The sequence below is a fragment of the Manis pentadactyla genome, chromosome 12 (assembly GCF_030020395.1).
Source record: "Manis pentadactyla isolate mManPen7 chromosome 12, mManPen7.hap1, whole genome shotgun sequence".
In the NCBI taxonomy this organism is placed as follows: domain Eukaryota; kingdom Metazoa; phylum Chordata; class Mammalia; order Pholidota; family Manidae; genus Manis; species Manis pentadactyla.
The window spans coordinates 102498497-102510809 of NC_080030.1; the positions used below are offsets into that span (position 1 = coordinate 102498497).

The window sequence follows — 12313 nt, forward strand, 5'->3', positions numbered from 1 at the left end:
TCCTTGAAATATACCCACAAAACATATATATTTAAAACTTAATAGTGTATTCTTCATTTCAGGGTCCTCCAAAGACTTGAGTTGCAGCAATTCACTCTAAATTGTAGATTGCTAAATGTGTATAATCCATTTTTGGAAGTCTAAGAGTTATTTACTTATATTCTGCCCATCTTTTTCTCAAAATGATTTGAGGAAGCTTTCTGAAGCCTATTGTGCCATACTGTCCACATAAGGGTTATCTTTTCATTTGGTCTGATTATAAGCATTTAAAAAATGTGAAAGGATTCTAATAAGAATATACAGAAGAGTTGATCTACCATTTGCTATAAAAACATTTCTTACAAGTATTGGATTAAGGATTTGACCAAGCACTACTTTTGTTAAGCTCCGCAATACCTGGACTGTTTTCACTGCTAACTGTATTTGACTCTATGATTCTAAAACTTGTTCATTTAATTGACACGGACGTTCCTCAATCCACTGACAATCCACTGAGCCTGCGCGTGGTCCACCCACAGGTAAATACTCCTCAAAGGTTACATTAGCCCTGCTTCAAGGCAGTTCTATCTTGGGGTATCATCAAATATTTTTATGCTTTTTAATATACTACAAATGGGAACCATTTGTTAATGGAAAATACAGACCCAGCTATAGTCACTGTATTTTCTTAGTTAAAAGAATTAGATCAATGAAAAATATTCATATCAGTGTATCTTCTTTGTTTTCTTTATCCTGTTCCTTCCTATTTCAGACTGTAGTATGTGCATACATACCTAACTTAAGTTTATCAATTAAAATGCTTTTAAAAATAGACTGAAGATACAATGTGTTTTCAGAAAAGCTGTGGGTCATAGAAAAAATACAATTTTGGTTATTTGAAATGTAATACACTTTAAGTTTATCAGAGATTTATTATAGAGATAAAGAGGCCAAATTATGGTTTTGAAGTTTGGGCTAAAGAACAGTCCCACCAATAAACATTTAAGATTTATTTTTACAAATTTCAGGAGGTTCTTTGAATGCAGGAAAGTATACCACTTTTTTCTCTTTTTTCTCTACTTATGCAGCTTATTGAAGTTATTTTTTGACCAGAACCTTTTATGACAATTAAAGCCTATCAGAACATGTTAACATTAATTTGAGTGGTATATGAGCTACATATTATCTCATGTGTGAAAGAGAAGGAAGGCTGGAAACTTCATAGCTCAAAACACCTTGGACATTGAAGATAACAAACAGTGTAAAATGACAGCTTCTGTGGTGAAGTTATGCAAGAATTAAAATTTACCCGCCCGGACGTAGCTCCTTAAATGTCTCCCTTTCAGGCCCTGAATCACCTAGATTATTACCAAGACAGGTCCCCTGGTTCACCCTTCTCAACGTCCATTGGGGCAGAAGAACATGAACTTGATTTGTATAAATACATGCCTTGTTATGCAGGATATATGACTTTACACTCATTTTGTCGTAGCGGCCATATGTTATCTATTACAGGGCTATCTTAGAGTTATGGTGGCCTTCCTCCTCCCCCCTGTGGTTGTATGAACAATCTGCTCTTTCTTCTTTATTTCCAATTATTGTAGTTTTAGGGAGAAGGACAGAGAAGTGAGGTTAACTCAATGGTCCATCTAGCATAATATAAAAACCTTGAAAAGGATCATAAGCAGTTGATACAAAAAGGTAAACAGCATATCACTGGACACTGTAGAGTGCTATCATAAAGCAATTACAAGTATCAATCATATTAACAAGCTCCTCTTAGAAACTGGTTAAAGTAACTGTAGGCAGACTGTTGAAAAGGGAACTAGAGTACTTAAAGAGAGGTGATGTGAGTATGCACTGAAACAGAGGTATCCATTAAGAAATATTATTCATGGTCTAGTGGGGATTCTTGGTTTAAAAAGAAGTGGAAATTCCTGTGATGTTCCCGATTTTAACACAAATTCTGACTAGACGATGGGAACAAGTTTTAAATCATCTTTACAGGACAAAAGGAACCCAGGGAGATACAGTTCTATTATAAATCCAGCTTATGCTGAAAGCTTTTGTTTTTTCTGATGTGATCTTGGGAAAATTACTTGGTATTCATCTGTAAAATGAGGATAATTCTATCACTTCTTGGGACTATTACAACAAATGAGTCAATGCAAAGCAAGTAGGACAGAGCCCGATTAACCAAGAAAGCCCATAACAAACGTTCACCACCATCACTGGCAATGATGGCAGCCTTACGGGCCTTCATGGAGGAGTAATTTTTTTGTATGAGGTGCAGGGATACTGTGCACTTCTTCAAATATTCTGGTAGAAGTTGGTATTTAACATACATTAATTCCAACTTAAATTAAGAAGCACAGGTCTCCAGAGATCTTTCTAATCAACCTACCCTGTCACACTTCTTTGCGTACGTGTGTGTTCTCCTTCATGGGATGTCAGCATTAGCCTGTAGTCTTTAAGCGCCCTGCTGCTAAAGTCCTTCAGGTTGCAGGTGACATCACATCACATGAGCTGAAGGGTACATCTGGCCTCTACTATATTTGAAAGAAACTCTCCCAAATGAACCCAGCAAACTGACCGCACAACTACACTTTGAAGCACACAGCCCTCCGGCTCTTAGCTCACTAAGTCAGCTCCTTGAATCATGGTTTCCCTTTTTCCATTAAACTTCTAAAAGCATTCAATTACTGGGAAGTTTTGCTGTAAATACAATGCAGGAGGTAGTGGGAGGGACTAAGATATAAACCTGTACACCTTTATGCTATTTGGCTAAGTGTTATATTTAGATATTTTTCATTTATTTGAAGATGATTTTAATGTAAACACTTCAGGCATTTCTTAGAGAAGATCAGCAATACTAGCGCAGGAGTTAGTTCTGACTGATCTTCATTTGTTTTCAGTATGGACTGTCTCAACAAATCACTTTTTTTTTTCCTTTTAAAGGATGTGATACTTTTTTATTTAATTGAAGTATCATTGATATACAATGTCATATTGGTTTCAAGTATACAACGCAGTGGTTCAACAGTTACTCATATTAAATCCTCATCCCAACCAGGGCAGTTACTGTGTCAGGACAGAAAGATGTTACAGAACGACTGACTATATTCTCCATGTTGTACTACCATCCTTGTGACCAACTTATATTATGACTGAGATTTTTATGTCACTTTATCCCCCTCATCCTCCCCACCCAACAACCCCAATTCTTCCCCCATGGTAACCACCAGTCACTTCTGTGTCTATATGTCTAAGGCTATTTTGTTCATTTTGTTTTTATATTCCACAAACACATGAAATTTCATGGTATTTGCCTTTCTCTGCCTGGCTTATTTCACTGAGCATAATACCCTCTAGCTCTATCCATGTTATTGTAAATGGCAGGATTTCCTTTTTTTAATATCTGAATAATATTCCATCGTGTATGTGTACCACATCTTGCTTATCCATTCATCTACCAATGGACATTTAGGTTGCTTCTATAACTTGGTTATTGTAAATACTGTTGCGATAAAAAACAAATCACCTTTAACAAAGTTATTTAACTTTCCTTAAGATCAATCAATTTGTCTCTTGATAAAATAGCAGAGAGCTAATCAAAATACCAGATACCACCAGTTCTGGCTTTGCCATCAAGTTTGGAACATTTAGACCTCTTCAATTTTTGATACTTCTTATTTGTATTTTCCAATAAAAGCTAACAAAGGTTTTTTTTGACATCCAGCACAGAAAGTATGTCACACCATTTACTGCATTTTACAAATATGTTTTACAGTTAATATGATCAAGAAGAGGATTTCAAAGGTGCAAAAAATCGATTCTGTAATTACTCAATTTAAAAATTATAAAATTCTAAGCAGATTTAAAAAACTGAGAAATGTACAGTGGGTTAGAAATGAAAATGCTAGTAACAGTAAAATATTAAAAGGAACCAGGAAAAAAAGTACTTCAAACCAAAAAAGGAAACGAGTGACCTTGACACATAATTGCAAATAAGTACTAGAAGGGAAGGCAGGCTGCATGGCGCCTTCTGACGTCAAGCCAGGGGGAGCACTAGAATTTCACCTATGACTGCGGAAGATTTCCCAGGACATGGGCAGTCAAGACTGTAGAGCTTTTGTAAACTAAATGATGGCTCATACAAAAGGTATGTTTTTTTTTAAAGGGAACAAAAAAAAAACTTTAGAGTTAAGTGATTATGATACAGCAAGGAAATAAAAGAACTACTAAGAATGAGGATGTGAAGATAAACCTGTATCCTTGAATCCTCAAATTGTTGTTTACTTTATAAGCATTTAGTAATGGCCCACTCTTGTGGTGGTATTTTTATGTAGACACCAGGGGTTAATTGAGCTGCTGCAGGCCTTACACTGACACAGGAATGGGAACTGAATTTATAGCAAGAGCCAGTGGCACTGGAGCCACACACAGACCACAGGGGCATGCCGATGTCCCATGAGGGCAGTAGCATGATTTTTAATGAGCTGGCAGGGCTGCAGCTGGAAGGACTGTTGGAACCAATGGTTTCTAGGACCAACAGCATCCATGTAATCAAATGAGGACAGGGTGCAACAATTAAGACTGTCAGTCATAGAAAACTTCACTGACTCTTGATTTTCTCTCCATATTTTCTATTGGCAACCATAATATATTTTCCTCTTCCTGTCTTGTTTACTGTCATAACAATCTTATTAAAAAAAAGTGCAGGAATGAGAGGATTTAGACTCTGAAACTGGCTGCCATCTCATTACAACTAAGTTTCATGCCAGGTGGCTTCTGAAAAGCCAAGCTTACATATAAGGTGATCATAACTAATGCTTCTAACTCAGAATAAAGGAAAATTACACCAGAATGTCTGACAGCAGGGTACTCATTAAATGAAGTATGATCTTCATATGAAGGAATATGGTACAGCCATTAGAAATTATGCATGAGAAAAATATTCAATGTCAAAGGATATTCAATGTTATGAATTATCAAGTTAAAAAGATATAAAATAACATGATAAAAATTTGCAAAAGAAAAAAGAGAGAACAAGTGCATACATGTGTAAATACACGGAGAAAGAGCACCTCTGCCTCCACACACAAGAAGAACTGTACACAACCACTGTGCCTCAGTTAGTGAACTTGCTTGTCAAGGAGGGCTTAGTAATTCTAAAACTACACCAGGAGTGTGCTAGGACTGAGGAAATGAGTAAATACGTTTTCATTAATGAGAGCCAGGTTTCTCACAGGTAGAGAAAGGAGTTATAAACAAAAAAGGGGGAAGACCAAGGGTTTTGTTTAAAACCCTTTGGTGTTTGGAGTTGGATGTATCAGGACGACCTCATGGTTTCAGGAATACAAATGTTTTACACACCCAAACACACACATATAAGTAGATACACACATTGACAGAGATGCCTGTGTGTGCACGCTTCTATTTCCTAGCTTTGTCCACTGAGAGGACCTAGAGACAGACACCCAGTTAGTGAGAGTCAACAAGTGCCCGGATTTTAGTCTCTAAATCCATCCCAGAGTAAAAAGAACTGGAGTGCATTTGAAAAAATGGCTGATTCCAGGGCAGGGGCAGGGGAAAGGACAAGATGCCAGAATGCAAGGTGGTGTTAAGAAAACAATGTGGGCATGTCTAGGGGATACCACGGGCCGCATGAGAGGCTCTACTCGTTGACTGAGACAATCTGAGCAGTGAAGTAAATAAAAATAGCAATGGGTTTTACCCAATAGAATAAAACAAACACTCATGAGTCTGTACATACTTACAAATAAGTGAATAAACTAAATAAATAAATGGAGAAGGGAAAGTTTTTCTTTACAGTAGAATTCCAGGGATTATGAAAATAGAAAACCACAATAGTAGTATTTATTTCAAGCAAAAATCACCAATGGATGCTGAAAATAAGGTAGGAAACTATGATGAGAAACAGGATATTGGTTTGAATCTCAAAGTAGCTCTCCACAAGACACCTATTAACTGCAAAAGGAAAAAGAGTAACTTTCAGACACCATCTCAAGCGTAAAGCTAACATCGCCAGCAATGAGACACACCATGTCACAAGCCTCCTGATGTGACCCACTGAGAGGGCAAAACATCACTCCTGTGGTATTCCTGCCAACAGTATGTATCTTCAGTGTAATTACAAGGAAACTTCAGGCAGACCCAGACTGAGGGGCAGCTCTACTGAGTGACTCACCAGCAGTCTCCAGAAGTGCCAAGGTCATGGGAGTCAAGGAGGCGAAGGAGACAGCTACATGCAGGGTGAGGTCCTGGAGTGGGTCCTGACCCGGAGAACGGCATCAGTGGGGTAAAATTCACATTGACAAAGTCTGAGTGAGGTCTGGAGACCAGTTCATAGGACTGGCTCAGTGCTGAGGCAAGATGTTAACATTAGGGGAAGGTGGGTGAAGTATATATGGAAATACTGTTGTACTATTTTTATAGACTTTTTGTAAGTCTGAAATTATTTCAAAATGAAAAATTAAAAACAAGTTTTTAAGTTAAAACATTTTAAATTCATTAACAAAAAGAAAAAGAGGCTCATATTCATGGGGGTGAAGATACAACTACTATGAATGCCTTTAATTTTAACAGGTTGTTTTCCCAGATTTTCTATAATGAAGTGTTTTGCTTTTTAGTTAAAGAGAAAATCATTGCTCTTTAGATGCTATTTAGAAGGATCAAAACATATTCAAGAGACATAGATATCACCCCAAGACACTGTATGTAAAAATATCTAAGAGGCTAAATGTACCTAACAGAATACTTTTCCTTTATAAGATTTTTGGAAATTGCTAATTTCTATTATTATACAGCTTTCCAACCATTATTGACTGAGCCATGAAGAAAGTCTCAAGAAGTATAATCATACATGATAATTTTTACATACGGTGCAAGCATGCACATCTATTATCTGTAAGTATAAAAATCTAATTCCTCCTGCAACTTCTCCCCACCCCTTCCTGACCGTTGGGTTCATTAACAGGTCAGTATTTCAAGGGGGAGAAAAACAGGAAACGCGAATGAGCATCCAGGGTCACAGCTACAGCTTCAGGAGGTTTCACCTCTGTTTATAAGGCGTGACTAATGAGGAGTGGCAGATTACCTTCCTAAAGAGGTAAAACATGTGTTAGTGACAAAACGGGGCCGAAGAATTTATGTGTTTATTATAGCCTTACTTCCCTTTTAATTCTTGATAGTTTGGGCTTCCTCTATTTTATGAAACATCCCTATCCTTTTAATTAATAAAACTAAAGTATTTTTCTCATGACAAAAATGAGGGAAGCTCATTTTAAAACATTCAGCAGTTTGGAAAACACAAAGAAGAGATGAAGAATCACCCCAAATCCTGGTACACAGAGACGGCTACTGTTGATCTTTTGGTGGACACTATTGAAAATGATTCTATAATGTACATCCTTGTACACATATCTTCCACACCTTCACAGATTCATTTACTCTACCTTTAAACACATCTTAAGTCTTCTGAAAATTTTAAAAATGTTTATTACAGAAATGTCCAAGAAAGGTATAATTGGAAAATCAAAATCTCTTATACTCTCCCCACCCCACCCCACCCTGCTCCTCTCGCTCATTTCCCAGTAAATAGAGCTCCATCCTTCTAGCTGCTCTGGAAAAAAGCTTGGGACCACCTCTGACTCCTCACTTTCACTAAAAACCCTTGTCTAATCCATTAGTAGACTCTCTTAGTTCACCTTAAAAAAAATACAAGATCCAACCAATTCTTACCAATCGCACTCAAGCCAACCTGGCCCGGCCACCAACACTTCCTGCCTACCCCAAGCACAGGAGGTATGAAGAGTTCCCTGATGGAGTTTCAGATCACAAGAACCTTCTGGAAATACCACATGTCAAGGTTTCACGTAGGATCCACAATTATCTGAAAAGACTATAAAAATACTCTTCCCTCCTCAAAGTACATATCTCTTTAGGGCTGGATTTTCTTCATACACTTCAACTAAAACTTCTTGTAACAGACTGATTGTAAAAGGAGATACAGGAATCTAGCTGATATCTATTAAGCTGGACATTAAAAATAGCTGTAAAACAAAGAAAAATGTAAAACAATGCCACACTATTGTTCTGAAAAATAGTTGTTTTCCTAAAAAAAAAATTATTTATATTAACATATAATGGATTTATTTTTTTCAATGAAGTTAATATTTGAGTTTTTTCAGTTTTGATTAATATAGTAAATATTCATAGATATAGGCAACATAATCACTAGTGAACCATTGCTCTAATGCCTTCCTCTCACAGTAAAATCCAGAGTCCTTACTGTGGTTTATAAACTTCCTACATGACCCCATTTTCTCTATAAATCTCCCTACACACCCCTTCCTGACCTCTTTTCTAACTACCTCTTTTCACCTTTTTTATAATGGCTTCTTAGATTTTCTTTGAATATACCAAGTAAGTTCTTGCATGAGAGTCTTGGCACTTAAGTTTTTCTTAGTTTTCTGGAGTACACTCTCCCAGTAATCCTATGGCTCACTCCCTTCCTTTAATTTTTTCTTAAATGTCATGTTACAAGCAAGATAGTCCCTGAATACCACATTAAAAAACAGTACAAAACAGCCCCCCTCCACTCAAGAAAATAAAACTAGAAATACCATTTGACCCAGTAATTCCACTTCTAGGAATTTACCTCAAGAAAACAAAATCCCTGATGTAAAAAGATATATCCACCCCATGTTTGTTACTGCATTATTTACAATAGTCAAGATATGGAAGAAACCTAAGTGCCCCTCAGTAGATGAATGGATAAAGAAGATGTGGTACATATACACAATGGACTATTATTCAGCCATAAAATATCCTGCCATTTGCAACCACGTGAATGGATTTAGAGGTTCTTACGCTCAGTGAAATAAGCCAGGCAGATAAAAACAGATACCGTATGATTTCACATATTTGTGGAATATAAATACAAAGCAAAACAGAACAAAAAAAAATTAGTAGACTCATAGACACTGAGAAATGATTGGTGGTTAACATGGGGGGGGGTTGGGGTCAGTGGGTGAGGACTTGAGGGGGATAAAAGGGCACAAAAATTCTCAATCATAATGTAGGCTGGTCACAGGGACAGCAGTGCAGCATGGAGAATAAAGCCCGTGATTCTGTAACATCTTCCTACGTTGACAGATAGTAGCTGTACTAGTCAGGGGAGGACTTAGTTATATGGTTAACTGTTGAACCAATGTGTTGCACACTTGAATCTAATGTAAGATTGTATATCAATTATGCTTCAATAAAGAAAGCAGCCCCTCCGTCTTTTTCTGTATTTCCTTTACCATACTTCATTATTTTTTTAAGTAGCAGTTACTACCTCTTGACTTATACTTTTTAACCGTCTATCTTCTCCATCTCCAGGGAAAGCCGATAACAGCAGGACGTCTTCTGTCCTGTTCACGGCTCTACGTTCAGAGGCTACAAAAGTACCTGGCGCTTAGTTTGCTTTCAATAAACTGATCAGGTGGATGACAGAAATCATCATCTTATTGCAGGTGAAACTTCTTGATTTGATTCCTTTGAAAATTCTTGATTGATTTCTCAACAATGCTAAGATAAAAATTTAAAAATACAAGTACCTTTTATCTTATGACAAAGATGAGCAGACATGATGGGCAAAAAGTACGGGTATTAGAAATGACTTCCGTACCTGACAGACTCTGAGCGCCTGGTCCAGGACGGTTTTGGTGTCGGTGTCGTAGTCTGGGCAAGGCAGCATGGTCCTGCTGAGGTGCGCCTGCAGCAGCAGATGGGCCTTGGTGTGAGGGCTGTCGAAGGAATGAGGATTGGACTCCAACGGAAGACATTTGGCCAGCTCACTGTTCATATGATCTTCATTGTGTCTCACTGGCAAATCTGTGTATTCTTCTGCATCCTGAAAAAAAAAGAAAAAAGCACATAGAAAATAATAATGTGCTGGATCAAAAGTATAATAATTACTTTACTTTTCAGATTTAACTACTGATATCAAAAACATGATTTAGAAAAACGATATAGTAACCAACCATATGCCTTAGAATTTTGCTTTGTTCAATACTACTATTCATACATAAGCAAAGCTATGTACAACAGATCCAAAAGTCATGAATGCTGGGGCATCACATGTTATACAGGACACTGGGGCCACAGCAGTGAACCAGACTGAGAGTTCATTAGGGACAAACAAGTCTACAAAGCATAATTGTTAAGTACAGGGTGCTGGAGGGAGAAAACCCGAGCGGTAATGACAACCACTGGAAGATCCCTGTGGGTAACTCTGAGAGCTAAAAACTACAGGAGGGACCCCAGAACACTGTGAAATTTACCCCTGGAGCTTTGACCTGGGAGAAGGGAAGTATCCCAGTTCAGCCCACTCTCGTCATCCTGTGCCACCTAAAGAGAGAGAAACACTTTTGAGAGTCACAATCCGGAGGCACAGGCTTCCTAAACGAGTGAGACCCAGTCAAAGGACTACAGGACAGAGTTGAAGATCTAGCACTACCTGATTTCCAGACTTGATGTAAAACTACTCTAGCCACAAAAGTGTTGTATTGGAATAAAGAGTCTGGAAATAAACCATTTATATATGGACAAGCAATTTTTGACAAACGTAGAAAGCAAAACAATGGAGAAAGGATAGTCTTTTTGAGAAATGGTACTAGAATAATTGGGTGTCTACATGCAAAAAACAAAACAGAACAAAACCTTTAATGCCTCCCTTGCAGTGTATACAAAAAAGTCACTCAAAATGAATCACAGATCTAAATCTAAAATGTAACACTATAAAACTGAGAGAAAAATGGGACATTTTTGTTACCTAAGGTCACAAAAGATTTCTCTTATAGACTAACTTAAAACATGAGCTATACAAGAAAAAATAGATAAATTGAGCTTCATCAAAATGACAAATTTCTGTTCTTAAAAAGGCATTAAGAGAGCAAAATATAAGCCACAGACTGAAAATATTTGCAAAGCATACATCTAATATAGGATAGCTAGTAACTGGATGAAAAGAGAAGCAAAGAGTGTTCTACGAACAGTATATGCAAAGGCCCTATTGTGGGAGGGAAAATGGTGGGTCCAGGAGGCTAAAAAATATTGTCTAAAAATAACTGATTTAATATAGTATGCTGAAAAAGTCTGAAATGAAAATTTAAAATATTCTGTTTAATGGAACTGGATGTTTCAAAATTATGCCTCAGTCTTACTACATTTGCAATAGTAAAAAATATCAGAGCTACTCTACACTATTTTGAACACTGCCGCCACCCTTTCGGACTGCTTTACGTAAGAAGTGTATACTGACACATGAGCAGCTAATAATGTTTTGCCCCTCTGTGTCATCTTGGTTTTCTTTTTTTTATGTCATTTCAGCTCTTTCCTTTTTTCTCTAAAGTCACACGACAATGAAGACGGCCAGTTATATATATAACAGTGCTGTTATTTTTTTATTTCAGGTAAATTTCAGGACTGGCACTATCACCTGATTGCTGACCAATTAGGTTAATATCTGGGCTTCGTCCAACTGCTTATCAACATCTGTTCAGCTGTCCCAGATTTGCCAAATGACTTAAGCAAAGTGGGACAGCAGGTAAGGGAGAAAATGGTTCAGAAACTGAAAACATGATCTTTTCCTTCAAGGACATTAAAATTGTACTGGAGGAAACAATTTATATAAACAATTATATTTATTATACTCTGAATAAAGTAATGTTATTCAGAGAAGAGTGTGGAATGAATTGGATGCGTTGCAAAGTTTCCCCAAAGAGACAGCATTTGCTCTAGGCTTAGAACAATTTGTAGAAAAGGAGAGAGAGAGAGAGAGAGAGAGAGAGACATTGCCTGCATTCCAGGCAGAGAAAACAGCATGAGTAGATCCCTAAGAACAGATAAGGAGGGGTCTAAGGTTTAAGCCTCAGGGATGAGGAGAATGATCATGCTAATAATAGCAGAGAAGTTGGGAACACTCAGTGAGCAGGGGCCTTCTGTCAAGCATGCAAAATAACACTTAAAGAGAGGGCAATAATCCAGAGTTGAGGTGGAGGGAAAAGAACCAGCTTTAAAGCTGCTCCATAGACTAAGATGTATTAATAGTCTAAAAGTGCATTCACATTTAGATTTCTTTCTCTTGTTTCTGAAATACAACTTCTGATCTTTTACCAGAAGAAAACTGAATAGCTATTTTAATACTGCAAAGTGAATTGGCTCTCCAGGTTTTGAATATGCAGGAAATAAGATTAGATTTAGAAATTATATGGAAAATTCAATTAAAATTATATGCAAAGTAAGAATTTGGCTGAAATTAATA

General features: G+C 37.2%; 1 protein-coding gene across 3 annotated transcripts in view; it reads right to left on the minus strand.

Moving 5' to 3' along the window:
• Window positions 1–12313, minus strand: part of ASCC3 (activating signal cointegrator 1 complex subunit 3) — a 275119-nt gene that overhangs the window by 17056 nt on the left and 245750 nt on the right. For all 3 annotated transcript variants that reach the window (XM_057489450.1, XM_036890362.2, XM_036890359.2), the window contains exon 37: window positions 9677–9901. In XM_057489450.1, coding sequence (XP_057345433.1) covers window positions 9677–9901 — 225 coding nt within the window. The remainder of the gene's footprint in view (window positions 1–9676; window positions 9902–12313) is intronic.